At 43.0% G+C, this 22,374-nt stretch overlaps 1 protein-coding gene across 3 annotated transcripts in view; it reads left to right on the plus strand.

Annotated features, from left to right (window-relative positions):
* The window catches only part of MLLT10 (MLLT10 histone lysine methyltransferase DOT1L cofactor), a 272,303-nt gene that overhangs the window by 62,249 nt on the left and 187,680 nt on the right, over positions 1 to 22,374 (plus strand). For all 3 annotated transcript variants that reach the window (XM_089693742.1, XM_089693743.1, XM_089693744.1), the window contains one exon: positions 7,715 to 7,824. In XM_089693742.1, the coding sequence (XP_089549868.1) occupies positions 7,715 to 7,824 (110 nt within the window). The remainder of the gene's footprint in view (positions 1 to 7,714; positions 7,825 to 22,374) is intronic.

Raw genomic sequence — 22,374 nt, forward strand, 5'->3', positions numbered from 1 at the left:
AGAGACTGCAGACACAGTACAGGGGATGACCAGAGACTGCGGACACAGTACAGGAGATGACCAGAGACTGCGGACACAGTACAGGAGATGACCAGAGACTGCGAACACAGTACAGGGGATGACCAGAGACTGCGGACACAGTACAGGAGATGACCAGAGACTGCGCATACAGTACAGGAGATGACCAGAGACTGCGGACACAGTACAGGAGATGACCAGAGACTGCGGACACAGTACAGGAGATGACCAGAGACTGCGGACACAATACAGGAGATGACCAGAGACTGCGGACACAGTACAGGAGATGACCAGAGACTGCAGACAGTACAGGGCATGACCAGACACTGCGGACCTTTAGGGAGGGAGGGGGAGCGGGTACCTGAATTTGACAGGTACCTGCTCCCACTTCCGCGGAGTTCTCCTTCCTATACTGTTGGCACCCGACTTTGACAGGTGGGTGCCCATTGTGCATGCATGAGAAGCGCTGCGCTTTGTGAATGGCCCGGTGTCTTTTGGGACCTGTCGTGTCCCAGAAGACACTGGACCATTCAAAAAGCGCAGCACTTCTTGCGCATGCGCAGTGGGCACCCGGCTGTCACAGATGCCGGGGCGGGAAGAAGCCGGCGTGGGAAGACTACAGCGCTGGACCGAGGAACAGGTGAGTTCCTGCCGCAGAGAACGACTGAGTGGCCGGCCTGGTATTCTGACATGGTGGCGGCTGAAATACTGGACCGGCTGCTTTATATTCGCTCCATAAGACGCACTGACATTTCCCTCCCTTTTTTGGGGGGAAAAAAGTGTGTCTTATGGAGCGAAAAATATGGTACATAGCTCCAAGCTGGAATGATGTAACTTTGTACAAAATCTCCATACCTGTAATTCTTCTGTAAAAAAAAAAAAAAAATGCAGCATGGCCCTGATTTTGCATGGATACCTGATCTGCCTCACACACCATTACAAGCCTGCTCTCTGCTGCTGAAATATTTCCATTCCCTCAATAGGCATTACATTTATGGAGGATACAAATTATTATTCATTAGTTGCCTAATTTCACATAATATTCCCCAATAAAACTATAAATATTAAAATGGCCTTTACGGGCCAGTTAACACCACAAAAACGCACTCCGGATGCATTCTGGATCCATTTTTGCTTACAGTTCACACCACATTCCCTTCCGGTGCAGTTTTGATGCAGCTTGCTATGTTCTGTGCAGAAAAAAATGCAGCATGTTCTACATTTTTTTTTTTTCTGTAACGGAAACTGCACTGGTGTGAATTATGGCTATTGCAATACATGGAAAACACTGTACATGCATTTTTGCTGAAAAAAAAAAAATCGCACTGGACTATAAGTGGTGTGGACTAGCCGTAATACACCTTTTCCTTTTTTCTGCTACTCAGAACTAGTTTGCGAACTCCTTAACCTAAAAATATGCATAAGGAATCGCGCTCCTATCCGAATATATGCCCTCACGCCAACGAAGCCGTTCAGGGAATGGGAACACTTTGCTGCGTATTGTCACATATTTGCTGTTTTTGTGCGGGGATAAACGACACAAAGCATATAATAGGCTTTGAGCTCACACAAGCTTAACCATGTATGTTTGTCGGGTCCAGGTCCACTTTGCACATTGTTTTAATTTTTGCTGGCATCCTATTTTCTCATCTAAAAGGAATTTTTTTTTTTTTTATCTCTTCCAGTAAGTGAATTATACTAGACAATCCCGCATGTGTCTTAACAGATCGCTGAAAAGTGTATCGACTTATTGCGTTAGCCGCTAAAGGCGTCATTTACCTTCGGGAACTGGAAGTTGGATGCTGGTCAAGTTGTGCGGAATTATGTTGGCTATTAAAGTAGTCAGAAATCTGCTGCTGCCGTTTCTGGCATGACCACAATAGCCTATTCTGGGAGGCACAGCACACACATTATGACTTAAAACTGATTTTCTTCATAATCCAACATATTGAAGCTTATTTAAAGTGGCAGTACGAGTTCAACAGCATCCTGCCATCCCTGCTTTAACTAGCACTTGTTCTCGGCATTCATTATAATGGAAGCATGGTGTCGCAGGGATTTTCATGGGTCCTTGTACATCGTGTATTTTCATCTGTTGCCTGTGCCAGAGCTAAGTGCTGTGAGCTGCTTTAGAAATTGGCAAATTGAAACCACATTCTGCGACTAATGGCTTTGTGGCTCGTAGGCCTTAGGTGATTACGTGGGTAAGAAATGGGCAATGGATGTAAAGATAAAAAAAAAATTTGCATTAGTTTAGGGGTGTGATTTAATAAAATGGGAGCCAGCTTCAACTTGTTCAATTAAGCCTTGACAATAACACCTGGAAGCTGATTAGTTTCCATGCAGAGCTGCACCAGATGTTGCACCATGCAGTTTCAGTAACTATCCCCCTTTTATGTTGATAGTAGTACAGTATTCTTAAAATATATGTCCAGCCAAAAATTTTTTTTCATAGTTTTGTATGGTGTGGATAGTTTTTCTGCTATCCTAGGCTCTGTTAGGGCTTGTTTATACCTGCTGAAGAGTGATCTGCAGGGGATTGCTTTTCAGGGGGTGGTGCAGATGTGGCTGATTGGGATTCAAGAGGTGATAGTGCTGCCTTCTATATTCTAAGCACTTTTTTTTTTTTTTTTTTTTCCCGTTACAGGCGAATGGGGTGTTTTGGATGGGAATACCACACCATAGCAGACAGCCTAATATTTGGCCCATGTGACAAAGCCCTAGCTAGGCATCATGGCTGACATGTGTACAACCCTGTCTGGCTGCCTTTACAGCTTAAGAGGTGCTAAAATCATGGCTCAACCAGAGATTTACCCTCACTTCCTGTCTTAGGTGTCCGTTTATGAACCAGCAGTAATAGATCGCTGCTCAGTTCTCCGGCATTCTCAGAGAACACAGTTCTCCTGTGAATGCCGTTTATGAAGCATATGTAGATCAGTTCTCCGAACGAAGGGAGAACGGTCTCCAAACGCTGGAGAACGGTCTACAAACTCTGGAAAACGGCTGATTTTACTATAATCTCACGAGATTACAGTAAAATATCAGTTTACTAAACAGAGGTAAATTCTCTCTGCTTAGTTTTCGGTCCCTCTGATTCTCCAGCTCTGGGCTGGAGAATCTGGAGGGAGAACACAGATCTCCAGAGAAGGGCTGAACATATTCTCCTGGGTGTCATAAACTGTGAATGACCAGAGAATAGCTGTGATCCTCTGAATATCCGCTATTCTGTGTGTCATAAACGGACACCTATGTGACAATGTTTTCCTTCTAAAGTCAAGTTCAGTAGAGGGCGTTACTCCTCCTGATGAGGAAGATTCTGTGGCTTTTAGGTCTGCACATGAACTACTTCTTAGGCCCCATGTACACGGGACACTTCTGAACGATGTAAACAGACTGCTGGAAAGCGTAGGTTAAAAAAACGTCTGTCTAGCCATGTTTACACACCGAGTTTATGAGCATTTACGGTTTAGAAGCGTTTTTTAAAGATAACCTCAGGAGACCTTCCAAAATGCCCAGAATGCACTGAAAAACAGTGAAAAATTAACTATTTCAGACATGTTGAAAGACAGAGAGCGAGAAGGATTTATTGAGATTAGCTGTTTTTTTGGTTTTTTTTGTGGTGTTTGGATGTGTTCCAGCTCATTTCTGTGCAGAAATTATTGCAGCAGTGTTTGACATTTTTTTTTTTTTTATGAAAAAGCTCAAAGTATGGTGTGCCAGGTCCATTTGAGTACCGGGAAAACGCTTTGCATGCATTTTTCATGATGAAAAAAGGCTCTGGACATCATCTGGAAATAAAAGAGTAAAAAAAAAAAAAAATTTCAAACGCCTATAAATGTGGTTAGCAACGTTTACAAGCGTTTTGCTTTTGAAACGCTGATAAAATTACTGCTGAACGCAAGTTTTCTGCGTTCAAAAAAAGGACTGTAAACTCAACTGCCTGTAAACGACGATGTGTACATGGACACATAGGAAAACATTAGGGTGAGTTCAGGGGCTGCTGAAAAAACGCTGAACAGCTCCTAAATGTGAGTTTATCAGCTGCAGTGTACATGAGCCCTTAGAAGCAGTTAAGTGATCCATTGTTAGATTGTGGGGTCAATTGTTAGATTGTGGGGTCAATTGTTAGATTGTGGGGTCAATTCACTAAGTTGAATGAGGTAAGGTTACCGCATGCGATATGAAGGTCACTTGACTCATTTTTCAGACATATTGCATTAGATAATAAAAGTCAATTAATCAAAGTAAAATATCGAATGTGAAGTAAATACCACACATTTGTTAAAAGAGTAAGATAAATACCGCAAAAAAACATGAGATAAATCATTAAAGTCAATTAATTAAAAAACACATATAAGGCGAAGATGTCAGCGGCAGGCAGATCCCTGTAACAATGTGCATGCGCAAGAAACGCATCAGGGAGGAGCCTTGCCATATTGCTGTCACGCCGCAGAGGCCGCATGGAAGGCCAGCGGCCATTTTGTGTTTCCTGTAAGTGAGTGCTGACAGCTGATTTTTGGATTTGTTTCCTTTTCTGCATACCTATTTAATATAATAAAATACTACACTATCAGCACTTTATTGTTCCTGGCTTATTGATAACGAGCCTCTTAAGGTGGAAACATCCCATTTTTGAGTTTTATTATCCGGTGGTGATGGAGTATTGAGGAGCTGTTCCTGGATACTGAGAGGGTCCTGTGAGTGAGGTCTGGAGTTGTGCCTTGTATGCTGTCTGTGTGCCAGATGATTCCTATTCCTTGCCGAATCCAGATGACCTCAGAGAATAATATATATACATGCGTATATACATGCGCATTAATATTGCGCTTCTGGTGAGTGCAATCACACTACTGATTCTTATCACGGAACTCACGTGCACGGATCTCACAGATTATTTTGGACTATTTGATGTCTTTCCAGATTTTATTTATTGATTAATTTTACGGCATAATTACAGTTTATTATACATTGAAGTCACGTTGCTTGTATAAATCACCAATCTATGCTCCCTTAATTGATGGTACACTTTATCATTTACTGTGATCACTTTTAGCGCAATATAGCGCTCACATCAGTCACTTTTAGCGCTGCATTATGTATATATTTTGTTTGAGGATACAGACAGAGGTTCATCCTGAATGCTAGCAGCTGTTCAACAAAGCACTCACTTTTTCTTTCATTAAAAAGCACACACATTCATTATTTTTCACCTGGTGTTTGCTGTCAGTATTGTAGAAATGTACAAAATAACAATTAGGAGGAACTCTGCACTGGCCAGAAAGTGAAAAGTATACAATATATCAATGTAAAAATGTTCTCCTCTGAGCTCAGAAATGAAAATAAATTGTAACATTTCATCAGAGGGAGATCATTTTTGTGAATGAAAGCACACTACAATGTTTATTTTCATAGTTTCACAGTATTGCTGTGTGTATTCTGGTGCAATGTTAGCCTGCAGAAAAAAAAATTGTGAAAAACACCAAAAATAACATATTTAGCTACTAAATATTGCAAAAAATAAATATTTAACGCATTCGGTAAATAACACATGCTTTTTAGTGAATTGACTACTTTTGAAATAAATACCGCATGTTATTTTAGCTGAAAAATGTATGTGGTATTTATCTTATTGAATTGACCTCATTGCTACTGGTGAATTGCTGTCTTGACTGGATCAATAGTCTGCTATGGGCCTGAAACTGACCAGCTTTTACTTAGTTGTGTAGTTTGATTCGGGCAGCATGATGGATTAGTGGTTGGCACTGTTGCCATGTAGTAATGGGGCTTGGCTTTCATTCCCACCAGTGATTGTTTGGAATTTGTATGTTCACTAAGTGTGGATTTCCTCCAACAGATCAAAAACATTCTGGTTAGTTGGGTTCTGACCATGTTGACCTGTGTTTTTCCCTTCGACTGTGATAGGGAGATAAGCTTACCTGGGCTAAGAACTGATGTGATTCTCCCTGCTCTCATTTACCTCTAAACTCCTAGAACGCTTAGTCTACAGTCGTCTGAGCTCCCACCTCACTGATAACAACCTTCACGACCCCCTACAGTCTGGCTTTCGCCCCCTACACTCCACCGAAACTGCCCTACTAAAGCTCTCTAATGACCTACTAACTGCAAAAACCAACGGCCACTATTCAATACTCCTACTACTTGACCTCTACTGTGCTTTTGACACGGTTGACCATCCCCTTCTCCTCAAAAAACTACACTCTTTCGGCCTCAGCAACTCTGCTCTCTCCTGGTTCACCTCCTATCTATTGCAGCGCTCCTTCAGTGTTCCCTATAACACTGACACCTCCTCCTCACTCCCTCTCTCTGTAGGGGTCCCTCAAGGTTCTGTCCTTGGACCCCTTCTCTTCTCCATCTACACCTCCTCCCTTGGTCACGTAATAAACTCCCACGGCTTCAACTACCATCTCTATGCTGATGACACGCAAATATATCTGTGTACCCCTCGCCTCACCCCTTCAGTTTCCACCCGTGTCGCTAGCCTACTAAGCGACATATCGGCCTGGATGGCACTCCACTTCCTCAAACTCAACCTCTCCAAAACTGAACTCCTAGTATTCCCCCCTGCCCGCGCTACCCCACTGACTTCACCATAACTATCGCTAACACCATCCTCAGTCCATCCCCTCACGCCAGGGTACTAGGGGTAATCCTAGACTCCCATCTGTCCTTCCAGCCCCAGATCCAATCGCTGACAAAATCATGTAGACTTCACCTCCACGACATCTCCAAAATACGACCGTTCCTAACCCCGGAAACCACTAAGCAACTCATTCACTCCCTTATTATATCACGCCTCGACTACTGTAACTCCCTCCTCATTGGCCTACCTCATCGTAGACTATCCCCTCTCCAGTCTATCATGAACGCTGCTGCCAGACTCATCCACCTCACTAACCGTTCCATATCTGCCTCTCCTCTCTGCCAATCTCTCCACTGGCTCCCAGTTGCCCAACGGATAAAATTCAAACCTCTGACAATGACATATAAAGCCATCCACAACACTGCCCCAACTTACATACCCAATCTTATCTCTAAATATCACCCAAACCATACACTCCGCTCCTCGCAAGACCTCTTACTCTCTAGCTCCCTTATCTCCTCCTCCCATGCTCGTCTCCAAGACCTCTCCAGGGCGTCACCCATCCTTTGGAACTCCCTACCCCAATCTATCAGATTATCACCTACTCTACTTGCCTTTCGACGTTCACTGAAAACCTTTCTCTTCAGGGAAGCCTATCCCACCCTCTGCTAATTCTGGAATCCTCTACTCTTCCAACCACTCCATCCCCCACAGTGACTACCTACTGTACCATTCACCCCTCCCTCCTAGATTGTAAGCTTCAAGGAGCAGGGCCCTCAAATCCCTCTTGTATTGAACTGTATTGTTTCTGTATTGTCTCCAGTTATATTGTAAAGCGCTGAGCAAACCGTTGGCGCTATATAAATCCTGCATAATAATTCCTTGTTCCCTGTAGAATGCTGTGAAATGTGTTTTTTTTAAAAAAAAAAAAAGTAAATCCATGCCAATTTCTTGCATCTGTTATTTAAATTATTTTTTGGTGGGTTCCTTTTTTGAGAAGTATTGTCTTACCGTTTTCTATTTAAAACAAAACAAAAAAAAACACCAAGCAGAAAAGCACTGTATTGATGTATTGTTGTATTCATTGTCTTCCAGGTTGGGCTCACGTGGTATGTGCACTATATATTCCAGAGGTCCAGTTTGCAAATGTTGCCACGATGGAGCCTATTGTGCTACAATCAGTGCCACATGAACGATATAATAAGGTAAAAAACCTTTTCCTGTTAAAACATTTGTGATTGAAATCTATTGACAGCCATATGCTGCTCATAAATGGGTAACTTCATTTCCATAACATTTATACCTAAATGTTTTATATTCTTACATGTTTACCTTTTCTTATGTTTACCCCTTTTAATTTAGATTACCTTGTCTGAAAAGGAGTCTTGATGCCCATGTACTGATAGCACACTCTGTCTTACAGAATCTGTGTAACCCTAAGCCTCCTTTCACACTGGGGCAGAGTCCGCTCACTCAGCAGGGGATCTGTCCGCTTTTCCCCACTGAGCAGGTGGACTGCTGGTCTGTGTTCGCTCTGCTTATGCATGGCGGACACAGACACAGCCTGCTTTCCTCTATGGTCGGTCTGTTTGTCCGTTTACACCCGACTGCCATCCTCTAGATGGGATCCCCATTCGTCTATTTTTATCAGATTGGATGTAGGCTGGTGTAAACGAACCCTCCACTCCATAGAGGACAATAGAGGGTCTGATCGGATCAGCCTACAAATTGACAGGCTGATCCGATCGGGTCCTCTAGTGTGAAAGGGGTTTAACAGCTTTTAAAGTGGTTCAAAGGGCTGAAAGGTTTTTTTTTTTTTTCTTGGTTTTTTTTTACCTGCATGTAGGTAAAAATCCTTCTGTGTGCTCCCCCTAATACTTGAGCCCGATCTCGATTCAGAGATCTGCATTAGGGCAGTGGCTCTCCTGGAGCTCTCCCTTCTCTAAGGCTCAGTGACAGCAGTGGTAGGGATTCCCCCATCGACACTGTGTTGATAGGGGAATTGAGCTATTTTCTTTCCTTCCACCCATGGTGGACGGAAAGAATATTGCATAATCTATGGCCAACTTTATGGTGTAAGTGGTCCCCTGGATAAATAGAGAGCACAAATCTCTAATAAATGAAAAAAAGCTTTAGATACAATTTAGGACTGAGTATTCACATTCTTTCATAAGCCAAATTTTGATTGTTCCATTTAAGGTAAAATGTCTGCTTCAATTAAAGTGTATGTTATCTCTAACAATGAACCTTTCAAAACGATTTAATTAGATTTGATCGATAAGTGCAAAAAAATACCTGTTAATTGCCTGAAATCCAGTGGTGTTATATGTACTCTTTAGTTTTGATGTAAAACTGTCTAATTAGTCCTTCACATTCTTCCATTGGATTGCAGCACCCCTTTTCCTACCTTGTGGGGAGGAGGTGGTAGTTCTATTTCAGCAAAAGACAGCTGGGCAGGGCTGACACCATTTCTTGTGATTTTTTTTTTTTTTCTTTTTCCCTACAGCAACAGGAACTTTGGAGCTGAGTACATCTCTGCTAGGACCAACAGCTGTTTTCTGTACTTGCAGGGTCTTTAAAGGGATAAAACATAGTAAAATGTGCATGGATCTGAGAGACAGAATATATGTATATTTTTTTATTTTGGCATGGCATACACTTTAATGGTGAATTGATTTAGCTTTAGGATCTGCATTGTCTGTAGTTGCAAGTTTATGACGATCACACAGAAGCAGGAAGATGCAGAGATGAACTTCATTTCCTACAACAAGCCCAAAACTTTATAAAACATTCTGTTGCAAACAGCAGTCCAAAAACATAAAGCAGACCAGGGTCCATGGCTACTGCACACATACCTATTGCTGAATTCTGGAGTTCTCATTTTCTTCTGTGTAATGAATGAACATTTCACACATGCTGTGTTGAGGTTTACAGGAAATCCAACAGTAATACAGCATAAAATATAAACATGTGTCTATATAATACTACATAACTTTAACTGGTCACTGGCCTTCCAGCTCTGTGCTGTCCTATGGGACAGGTGAGGGATTGAGGAGTCTGGTTTTTACATTACAGACTTGTTGAGTTTTCATTGACACCATGGCTTGAGTTCTGTGCTGCGAGTGTCAGGGGGCCGGAGACCCAGTGCTGCTTGTGTTTGTGTTAATATAATTACATTGCAGATCAGACATCTGAAGGAGCTGCTCGCAGAGTGCTGTTGGCAGTTCTAGGCGTGCTTCACTCTCCATAACACAACGTTTCAGAACTGAATGTAGTTTTACACCGCTGTGCTGATTTTATGCTTGGAGAAATAATCTGACTTGTCCAGAAATATCACAGGTCATAAAGCACACTGCTGATTTGCACTTTATACGACATATAGCATTCTGGAAAAATTCTTAGGGAATTATAACCGGTTCCAATGTAGAAAACAGTTGTGAGCCCTGAATAGGTAATTTGTAAGTGGCAGGATGTCATGGAGTGTGGACTGGTTGGTGGTTGTATTTCTTTCGGGTCTTCCAAGTACTTGTGGGTTGTGGTTGGAATGCGCCAAAATGGCAATAGAGGCTGATAATAAAGAGCTTTTCCACTTGTAGACAGAAAGTGAAAAGCCTTTCAATGGGGTTCTCTCTGCTCAGAAACCTTACAGATTGGCAAGTCTAACAGTACCACCTATCTGATCGGAGGCTCAGTCTAACATTGAGAACCCGGGGAAAAGCATGGCTCAGATATTACCCAGGTCCTGAATCGGTTGAAACTTCAGCCAATGCCCTTTACAAAATCGACTGAGTCAGGTGAAAGATTATTGGTTGAACAGTGACTGCATCCTATCAGATTCGGTCACTGTTTGGGTATTCAGGGACCTGCAGGTGCTGCGGCTTCTCAATATAATAGCCAGTGTGGATGGAGGAATCTGTTAAATCTATAGCCTTTTACTAGCCTTAAAATGATACTAAACCCAGGACCCAGCATTCACTATATCTGGTCTTCCATAGTACACAGAACATAGAAATGCAATTATTTTAGTAAATATAAACTGCTAAATACATTTTCTCATCACCAGTGAGAGCAGTCTTGTGACTTTGGTCAGTGTCCAGCAGAGTACTAGTTAAAGCTTGTAGGCATTTTCATTCTCCCCTGATTGTCCTATAAGGCTGCAGAACCCCTGTCCCTCTGTCTCGACAGCGCTGATTGGCCTTGTGCTGATCACATGCACTCTCCCAAGAAAAAAAAAAAAAACTAGCAATACACACCAAACTGAACATGTGCAGCTTGCTCCCAAGGCCCTGTTCTATCAGCAAGATGGATTGGGGACTCTGGAAGAAGGGGAGGAGAAGATAGGATCAAACATCTAATATTTGGGGATGTTTGCTCAGTGGTGAATGCGTTTGCATGTGAGTTCACACCAGCCAGGAATTTTCCTGGGCTTGGTAGCCCACTTTTATTAAAAGGGAATAACAGGACAGTCCAAAACGCAATGTATCCCATGCAGGGGTTCTTCTCCAGCAAAACATACACAATGCAAATTAATATACTAGCCCGCCTGGCTACTCTTCAAGAGCACTGCTGCTATAGTTACTGGTCCTTCTGACCACCAGCTCTTTTGGGCACATAGCATAGAGAGCCTCAGGCCATTAACTCAGATGCACACAGCTCCTCGGGTCGCACACAGCTCCTCGGGTCGCACACAGCTCCTCGGGTCGTTATCTGTCTCTTACAGACCTTCATACTCCGGCTGCCACCTAAAGCCTCTCTGACTCCTGTAGGAGACCTCCCCTCTCTCTTGGGTGGAGCCCTGAGGTATTCCTAATCCTCCATTATAAGTCCTGTGTGCACCTGGACACGCACCCTGCTGTTCCTGCACAAAACCAGGACACGGGGTTGGAGATTCCATCCTGCCCAAGTCACTATGGAATTTCCAAACTACGGAGCCCCTTCTAGGAATGCCAAAACCTGGAGAAAGCTGCAAAAGCAGTTTTCTCTACTCAATACTATACTCCGTAGTCCTGAACTCAGCCAATGTGCACACCCTGTCCTTTAACTGACCAATTTCACCTTGGCAGAGTCTCATCCTGTCACACATCCTTTTTACACAATGTGGAGGATTAACGCCTTCGATTCCACAGTGAGTATAACAAGCATGCTTTACTGCATATACAGACTGATTTTACTGTTGTGGGTTTAGTAACACTTTAAGCTGGACATACATGGTTGATTTTTTTTTTTTATTAATGGGGGAATCATCCCAGCTGCGCTATTGTATTCTGACAATGGGGGACTCCTCCACTGTCAGAGTACACAGATCAGCACTGCAGCCTACTGCCTGCAGCACTGATTGAGCAGCTTTTATCCAACAGGGTGGTTGAACAGTAGATGATCAGTAGATCGACTTTTGTTCAACAGCAGTGGATGGAAATTTTCCTGGTACATGCTGAATTTTGATTCATGTATGACCAGCTTTAGCCAGACTGTGTTATGCTGAGGTAAGCAGAGCAACAGCACTGTCAAGCCGCATTAGACCACTGCCTCTCAAAGCCAAGTATAGCAGCTGGAGTCAGAAGGACAGATTGAAGGCTAAAATCCAGTGCAGATGTAACATATGACAATTATTTCAGCTCTGTATTCATTTACAAATCATTACAGCAGAACTTGCTTTAATGAATTGCCCAAGAAAAACGTTGCTTTTGCTGCAATACTCACAGTTTGGGCTTCAGGCACACTGTAGCTGTCAAACACCACATTTATAGGAGTTTGAAATTTTTTTTTAATTGTTTTTCTTTCCCCTAAACACCATTCTATGTTAGCCTATGTGTCTGTGCACACATTGGCATTCATAGGCATTTAGAGGCGGGGACTGTTAGTAGCAGAAAACCGAATGTACCAAAATCACATTCAGGACAGGAATGTTTGGGCAGTAAAAAAAAACCTGTTGTGCCTAAATGCTTGTAAACACGCCTAAACGCTAGGTGCCTTTTAGTGCTTGAGCATTCATTCATTTCAATGGCCAGAATAAATTAATATTCTGGCTAATTTAATAAACAAAGACTTTTGAAGAGAGGCTTTCAGAAGAGCGTAGTGTTCATGAGGCCTTAGTCTGGAGCTGTACTATGCAGTATTTTTATTTTGCATCACACAATGCCCTCGGTCTTCCAGGCCAAAGGATGGGCAGCATTGCTGAGCCCAGGCTGCCATGGACATGTCCCCATTCTGTGACTGGACAGGAATACAAATCTTCAGCAGGGAAAACTGCTCTCTAATATGCATATTATCTGCCTTTTTAGTTCAACTTCAATGGGGCAGATTTATGAAATCAGGAGGTTTTGCAACCTGCTTTGTTTGCTTGAAAGAGAGTACAACAAAACAGATGTGAAGTATTTGTCACCTCCCTCAATACATGTCCTTATCCCTGCCCTACCTTTCTTCAACAGCCATGGGCCATGAATGTGTTGATTAAAGGGAGAATGAATACCTGCACCTTTCTGCCAAATCCTAGTGTACACAGAAGGGTAAGCCAGTTCCTGCTGTTGCTGGAAGTGCCAGTATATCACTCAAGTCCCTATACATATGGGACATATCTGTACTAAAAAGAAATCTGGCCATACACTAGTAGATTTTTGAATGAATGTTCGTATGAAAATTCTCTGTACATTCCATGCATTAAGTCGGCCATAGACTGTTCGAATCTCCGCTGGTTCAGCAGGGACCAGCCGAGATTCAAACCATGTATGGGCAGGCTGAATGTACCCAAGTTGTTCCATCAACTATCAACCTATTGGATTGTACATGTGATTATTGCCATCGGCTATAGCCGCTAACAATATTCACTGTGTTCTACCACAATGGCTCTGTAGGAGGGATTACCCTATCAACATTTACTGTGTTGATGGGGGAATCAAGCAACTCACTCCATCTATGGCCAGCTTTACCAAATGTCATTTGAAAGTACTTGAAAATATTTTGTTTGCCTTTGACATTCGATTTTGGAGTTAATGGACTTTCCTGAACAAAACCACATTCAGTGTTAGAAATTCATTTGTCTTTTGGTACAGACTCACTTTAGTGATCCATTTCTGATTGGTGAAAACCTGGTATTTGTTCAGGAAATCGCTGTACAACCGTCTTCAGCTAGCTATACACAATTAGAATATCGATCGACCATACATATGTCAGAAAATTCAATTGTCAACATTCACTCATTCCATCACTGACTTGACAATATTCATATTAAAGCTGTAGAAAATGTTGCCTAATTGCTATGCCAGTGTTTTGAAATGTTACTGTTCGATATTGTGATGCACAGAAGTGATGTAATGTTGGTGTATGTGTGGGATTTTATTAACCTCTCCCTTGTATTTAGGGGAACAATTGTTCATTACGTTCTTTGTTTTGGCAGTTGCTCCATGCACCCAGGTTGTGTCACCCATCAATGAATAGTTGATACGGTTATAGGGCATGCGCTGGCTATATTGAAATTTAATAGTGTATACTTATAAATCTAATATAAATAAGCAATATACATTTACACAAACCTTTGCGTCCGATTACTTACATAATCATTTTAAAGAAATGTTCATGACCGCAAACGTTCTACTCTCCAATAGATGTTTTCCTAGCGCATTCACATGACAATAACTTTTTTGACATCAAGGACCACATTCACTGTTATAATTGTGTTCATTTTTAGATAAGAAATGAGAAACCTTTCTAACATTCACCTTTTGATTTCTCGCCTCACTGTGGTAGAATTTGATTGTCAATTTATCCCCAATAGTTTTTGAAAGGTTTGATCGATTTTCTATCAACATTGTAATCATGCATGGCTAGCTTCATAGCTATTGAGCATGTTGTCTTCTATTTTGATTATTTCATTGTGTAGAGCTGAAGGAGAAGCACAACCCCCTGTGACCATCACTAACAGTTTGGAGGGATTTTACAAGCTTCAGAAAAATCCTTTAGAGTCTTCTACCTACCTGTATTGTAGGAAAGGAGAGTCGCCACCTCTTGCAGCTAACATGTCACCTCATTGTGATCGTTTCCTGGTATCTGATGTCTCTATCCTATCACGGCACTATATGGATTCATTCAGTAAAGGCTCATTCAGACTGGTGCTGAGACCTGTTTTCCACATCACAAACAAAAGATTTTGCAGCACACTTACCAGCTAGCATGCAAAACTGAATTGACCCCATCTAACAATTTACCTGAAAACAGAGTTTTGTTTGCACATGTTTACAAATGTGTGCATAAGCTGCAGTGCCCAGGTCAAGACTCCTCTGTATACTGTGGTCCTAGCTCTAAATAGGAGCACATAAAGCAGTGGATAGATTAAGGGCAGGTATGCCTGAAGGGAGCCCACCCCTCCTTAAAGGTACAGGAACACACGGGATGCCCAGAAAAAGCACAATGGCAGTGAAGGCATCCAGTGCATCCCCACACAGCAGGCAGGAATGGGTGCAGGGATCTGAATGCACTGTGTCTGGGTTTGAATCTGTGCACCCACTCTTGCCTGCATGTCAAATTTTTGCAACTGTGTCTGTGCAGCCGCTGCGTCTGTATTCACTTCTGTGGGTTGCCTGTACGCAGCTCTGAATTGGATGCACATGTAGCAAAAAGCTGCTCAGCATGAAGGACGGGTCTCAGCGCCCATCTGAATGAGCAGTAAGGCAGCACAGAATCTTAATTGTGATTTTTGAAGTGCACTCATATCAGCCACTCAGAAATTGGCTGTTAGTTAAAGTGGTTGTAAACCTCAGACGTGAAATATGAACAAAGCACATTCCTCTATAGTGTGTACTTGTCTTAATGCAGAGCACAGAGTGTCATTTCTGTCTGCTTTCCCATCCCTCTAACTGCATGAGTCACTGACAAGTTTTCCTGACACCAGGAAGTAAAAAGGTGACGGGGAGGGAGCTCCAGCACACAGCCTGTGATTGACTGCCTTCGTTCTGTTTCTGTGAGCTGTGTGAAAGAAGGTGTGTGTCCCTTCCCTCCAATCAGCTGTCAGAGCTCTCCTCGCTGAGCTCTGCAGTGTGTAATTTTAGCTCTCCACCCCATTTTTCTGGCCACTCAGAATGCTTTATAAACTATTATTTTTATACTGGATTTATATAGTGCCAACAGTTTACAGTGCATTACAATATAAGGGGAACAGTACAATTACAATTCAGTTCGATACAGAAGGAAATGGAGGGCCCTACTCATGGAGCTAACAATCTAAAGGGTGGGGGAGGTGGTACAAAAGGTAATAACTGCAGGGAATGATCTGATTGGGGTGACTCAAGTATAGTTCTTTGCTGGAGGTGGGGTAGGCTTCCCTTAATAAATGAGTTTTCAAGGATCGTCTGGGTAGGAGCTAACCGGACATGCTGGGGCATAGAGTTCCAGAGGATTGGAGAGGCTCTGGAAAAGTCCTGGAGGCGAGTGTGGTAGGAGGTAACAAGAAAACTGGAGAGCAGGAGGTCTTGGGAGGAGTGGAGAGGACGGTTTGGGCGATATCTGCAGGTGAGGTTGGTGATATAGCTGGGGGCGATGTTGGGGATGGCCTTGTAAGTTGTAGTCAGTACTTTTAATCTTGTACGTTGGACTAGTGAAAGCTAGTGAAGAGATTGTCAGAGAGGGGCAGCAGTCACGGGTTGGCTAGTAAGGTGTATTAGTCTAGCAGCAGCATTCATAATAGACTAAGGTAGGGGTAGGCCAGTGAGGATGGAGTTGCTGTAGTGAAGAAATAACCAAGGCGAGGATGAGTTGTTTTGTGGTGCCGTTAGTCAGGAAGGGGAAAATTCTGGAAATGTTGAGGTGGGAAGATTTAGCCAGTGATTGGATGTGGGGCCCGAAAGAGAGTCAGAGTTTAGGATTACGCCTAGCACCCTGGCATGTGGGGAGGGACCAGTGATTGTGTCGTTGATCTCAATGGTAAAATCATGGGGGGGTGATCGGGGAGGAGGAAATATTACAAGCTCAGTTTTAGAAAGATTGAGTTTGAGGAGGTGGTGTGACATCCATATGGATATGTTACTCAGTAAATTTGTGATATGTAAGGAGATTGAGGGGGTGAGTTGAGGAGATGAGAGAGAAATCTGGGTGTCATCAGCATAGAGGTGGTATTGGAAGCCATGGGATGTTATCAGCTGACCCAGGGAAGAGGTGTACAGAGAGAAGAGTAGGGGCCCAAGGACAGAGCCTTGGGGTACACCAACAGGAAGAGGAGCGGAGCAGATGGTATTGTATGTGACGTTCTGGACTTTGAACAGATGTAAAGAAGAGAAGTCTGTAGATAAACAGATACAACTTTTGAATGAGATTTTGTTTCATCTCTGTGTATCACCTGAGGCCAGTCACTTCAATGGATATATGTAAGGGTTTACAATCACTTTAATGTGACTACAAAACAGTAAAATGTGGATGTTCTGGGTTACAGCACATTTTTCTTCCCCGTCACATTATCTTCTGGTGCCATACAGCAAAGCTATGTGAGAGTATAACAAGATTAGGACATTGTTTTTCTAGAGCCTTCAGACTCTGTGCCGCTGCCCCGGCCCTTACCTGCATTTTGAGGTTCTGCCTAACATTGCCACATTGGTGATTCTGCTCGTCTAGGCAGTAAATTATCATGATTTGTGTGGAGCGATATCTGTAAAGTAAATAATGAAAAGGTATTATTTTTCAGCTTGAGCAAGGCTTTAATTTTATCCCCGATGCCCATCAATTTATGTCTGTGTCGGTGTCTGCTCTGGATTACCGTTCCCATGAGTGACTGTGACAAATAAGACAGCACTTAATCCTCCCCTTTCCCCTTTCATACTAAAGAAAAATCTTGCATTTCCTATCGATCCGTCCACCACGTAATTGTGTGAGCATGCACATATGTGCTTATTGCATGAAAGATCTCGCGCTAAAGCCGTTTATTAAAATTCCATATGCCGGAGCCACTGTTTCCCGGCCCTCTAGTCTTATTGCCGCTAATCTGAAGCCGGAGCAGACAGCAACAGGAAATGAGGGAATCTTGACTGCAGACACGGAAGAGCCTTCTCTCCCCTTTGATGTGTGCAAGAAAATGCATGGATTGTCATTGACAAATAAACCTGCCCAAATCACAGGCACAGACATCAGACACAAAGAATTCACCTCCCTACAAATAAACCCAGGGACCTTGGAGTGGGGGCAGAACAATAGGGGGGAGGCTTTAACCCTTAGGGCCTTGTGCTGTGTGTGAAACAATGTAATGTGCTGTCAGCACCAGCTAGCCACCATGCTTTCCTTTGTTACCATAAAGGTCTCTTGCTTGCATTTGGTCTGTGAAATAAAGCAAACATACAATATACCATTTGTTCAATAGGTACAAATTAACTTGTTGGTCCTGCCAGAAACCTTGATAATCAAGTTAAGGTAGCCGTATATGATTCAGTTTTCATTTAGTTCCCCCATCAATGTTAAAACATGCCAGTTGTTGTTGTGTTTTTGTTTTTTTTTTTCTTTTTTTCAGTCAGCAGGTTGAACGAAAAACAGTGGCCCAATTCCTCCATCCACACTTTCAGCCCACTATTCACCCCCTCCCCATGTCATGGTATTCTGATAGTCCCAGCAGGACTGGCCATAGATAGTCTCAGGTGGTTCCTGATGAACCAGCTGTATTTCGATCCATAAATGGCCAGGTTTACAGTGCAGATGGTGGAATTTCCACTGCCGGCTATTGAATTCAGGCAGCTGTGACACTTTTAGGTGCCTGAATACAAAGGTGATGCCAAGCCGTGACCGCATCTGATAGGACGCAGTCCTGGTTCAGAATATAATTTCCTGACTGCCTTAGTTGATTTTTCAATAACTTTTGTAAAGTTGGGTGGTGCTTGCAGGGCCACTCATGGCTCAGAGTTTGTGATTCACAGGAATCGGCTGAAATTCAGGCTGTTTTTGGCCTGTCTTAAAGTGGGATTAAAATCCCAGAAATACTTGTCTCTTCCTTCCAGTGTTATAGCAGTTAAATCCCTCGCTGGCCACTGTCATCCTCTCCCTTGCTGCAGTCTGCATGCTGGGAATGCACGTTGAGTTGCACATTCAGCAGAAGACTGAGCAGGCAAGTAGGGCTCCATTCACACATGTGCGCCTCCAAAGTCGTGCAGTTTACATTGTGACTTTTGGATGGCTGCAACTTTGGCTGTTGACTTTGTTGCACAACTGTTGCATTGATAACATTAGGATGTGACTTTTGAGAGTTTACATTGCAGTTGATGGCACTCAAGTCGCATGAAAGTCACATTAAGGTTGTGTAGGAACCTTTTTGAAATTGTTGCAACTTTAAGTCACATAGATATGAATGGTTTCCATTAAAATACATAGGCTGCAATTTGTCATGCTACTTTGCCCAAAGTCGCACAAGTAAATGGAGCTTAAGTGTTTGTTATTGCAGAAGACACATAGAAATGTCTTTTTATTCGTTATTACTTCTGCTTTAAAGTGGTAAACACTTTTTTTTTATTTTACCTACAGGGTTATAATACAGCTTTCCTGTAGGTAAAATGAATATCTCCTAGATGTGCATCGTTTAAGAGATATTCTCTTTTTTAAGGCCAGCGCATGCACTCACCATTCCTTCAGAGCTGTATCTCATGGCCCAGGACTCCCGTGCGCTTGTGTGGGAGTGACGTCATCACGGCCCGGCTTGTTAAACGCCTGGAGCTTGCAAACTTGGAAGGAAGACCAAGTGAAGATGGAAGCCTCTGCAGCAGTGACAGCGCGCCGCTGGAATGCTTCATGTTAAGGTACGTTTTAGATAATGTGCTAGTATGCGATGCATACTAGCACATCATGACATTACCTTGTAGGGGGCTTTTTTTTTTTTTCGTGAAATTTAATACCGCTTTAAGCTGGCCATACACATATAGGTTTCTTTTGTACAGCCCAGTGCGCTGAATGAGAAAATCCATGGATTCCTCCATCTATGCTAAGCATCTGGTCAGATGAATCTTTCTGCTGGCTATTGATTCACAGAACACCAAAAAAACTTTGTTATGGAAATAAGGAGAGGGGAGGTGTTCTGTAGTTCTAACACACTTTGCTGTGTTAGGGGACAGTTCTGCTCCTCCACAGAATGCAGTACAATGAGTGAATGTTGTTACACTAGGACAGGAATTGTGTTACTGCGATGTCCAGAGGAAAAAAAGGAAGAAAATCTTGAAACAAGAAAATGAATGCAGCCACCACATTTTAGGATTGGTAAGCTGTATATTTTTTTTTTCGTTATATAGACTGTAGGGCCCATTCTAATGGATTCTGACAACTGTCCATACTGAGTCTCCGTTGCTGAGTTTTTTCTGCATCCACCTCAGAGCTGCATGCAGGCAGCGTGTAGAAGTGGATGCAGACACAGCGGATGCACAGACATAGCTGCAGGAGTGGGTGCACGGACCCGAACACACACTGTCTGTATTCAGAAAGAGAAGCTCAGCATGGAGGACAGGTCAGCGCCCTTAAAGGAAACCTGTAGTGAGAAATTATAAACATGGCCATAACTGACATCTCCTGAACATACTAGTCTTTTACTGTCATGCTGATTCTGTGGTTTTAGTACTTTCCAAGTCACTCAAAACTTGCATTATATTGAAGTGTTCAGAGTTTTCCAGATCAACATCTTCAAGAATAGAAGACAAATACAGCCAACCATTGTTTTTCAGCCCTTTATATTATACAAGTAACTAAAATTAAAAAAGAAAAAAAAAGTATGTCTATATTTGTTCTTTTGAGCTTGGTTTTTGCTTTACACACCTGCTTATTCAGGCTTTGTACTTCTATGGTCTCTAGGTACTTTCATTCGGAATGAAGAGGGATGTCGGACATGATTACTAGGCATTAGATTGTTTTTGTGTGACTGTTATGTTTATATCAGGTAAATGCATGCTAGGTTTCTGGTAAATCAGCTTTCTTTGTAGCCATATTCTACAAGCAGTAAGTAGGCACCATCCTTTATAGTGTGTGACTTAAAAGAGAAGTATAGTTTGTTTTTCTTTTTTTTTTCTTAGAAATCATACTTCCCTAGTGGATGCAGCATCGGTCTCCTGCAGGCTCTAAGACTAAGAACTGAGTGACCAAAGGCCAAAGCTCTGTGAGCAGAGAGCCGCTGTCAGTCACCGCTGGCTGGAGCCTGCTGTCAGCTGGGTCCACAGGAGAAGTACAGCCAAACTAAAGTTGGCTGTACTTCTCCTTTTAAGCCCAGTACACAAGAACCAAGGAGGGCTCTGCTCATGGAGCTTACAATCTAAAGGGAGGGTGGAGTTTTTAGGTGGAGGGTGGGGTGGGCTTCCCTGAATAAATTAGTTTAAAAAGGTGGACATGGCAGGAGCTGACCAGACATACAGGGGAAGGGAGCTCCAGAGAATTGGAGGGGTTTTGGAAAAGTCCTGGAGGTGAGCATGGGAGGAGGTAACAAGGGAGCTGGAGAGCAAGATATCTTGGGAAGAGCGGAGAGGACAATTTGGGCAATATCTGCAGATGACGTTGGTGATGTAGCTGGGGGCAGTGTTGAGGATTTTGCTTTTGCTTTGAAGTTTATATTCATATACCCTATATTCCTTTTGTCGTAAAAAAAAAAAAAAAAAAAATAGTCTGCCATGTCAGCCATTAGAACCTCAGGGTCACTTTTTATAACCATACTAAGATTGATGATTCCAGGACAGAAATGTTTATAAATGGGCTCAGCAGCTCCTGTGTGTTATTGGCATTCCTGGTGCTAGGTACACTTTAAGAGGGAAAAGGGTATTTTGGCAAGCGTTAAGGTAAGACAATTCCACTGAATAAGAAATCAAGCTCTTAAATTCCACCATTTCAGGTCAGGCTGATGCCAGTGTTGATTGCCATTTACCAAACAAACGTGGGAAAATCTTCAGCACACATTTGGAGAGTACAAGTGATTTCTGTCTCATAAAAGGCTAGACCTAGAGGCCTCGAGAAGGGGAATGGTGCATGTATACGAGGCCTACAATGAAGGCATAGACCTGCGGAGAGGACCGCTGCTAAGCATGACTGCCTCTGCCAGCACCCGAGGGGTTAAAGCCTTTCTGGACAGTGAAACCTGCTTCCTAGAAGGTTGGAGGTGTCCTCTTCCCGTGGGAATGGAGGCACTCTTTGCCCTCTTTGCATGGTGCACAGCCATCCTAACAACTTAACTTCCAAATCAGCGGTGTGAACGGGCCACTTCCTCCCCAGCCGATTCACTTGACTGGCTGGTTGGATTTATTTCTTGTAAGCAGTTTTGTCTCCACATGACCAGAAAGCTACAATATTTCATTGTTTTATTCTCCCCTATCCAATCACTGCAGGTCTAGTTTGTGACCGTCCCAATCCTTCTTAAGCAGATTTGGATGATGGAAAAGCAGGAAGGTTGCATGTTCAGTGTTTTGTTGAAGTAGAACGCCTGGCAGCAGCATATTGCTGATATGTAGGGCTAGGACAGATGGAACTCTTGCGTGTACTCGCACTAGGCCATCCATACAGAGCCCAAGCACATTTGACCAGTGATTGCTCTGTACTGTGCTCAGGCTTCGTTCTATATACCGTGTCCTGGCTAAATTAAAGTGATGTTAAAGGTAGATTTTTTTTTTTTTGGTTTAACAAACATGTCATACTTAGGTGCTCTGTGCAGTGGTTTGAGCACAGAACCGCCCCAGTCCTCCTCTTCTCGGGTCCCCCACTGGCACTTCTGAACTCTCCCTTCTGCCTAGTGCCCCCAGAGCAAGCAGCTTGCTATAGGTGCACCCGAGCAGGCT

The sequence above is a fragment of the Staurois parvus genome, unplaced genomic scaffold (genome assembly GCF_062004578.1).
Source record: "Staurois parvus isolate SC_StPar_1 unplaced genomic scaffold, SC_StPar_1.0 ptg000636l, whole genome shotgun sequence".
Lineage (NCBI taxonomy): Eukaryota > Metazoa > Chordata > Amphibia > Anura > Ranidae > Staurois > Staurois parvus.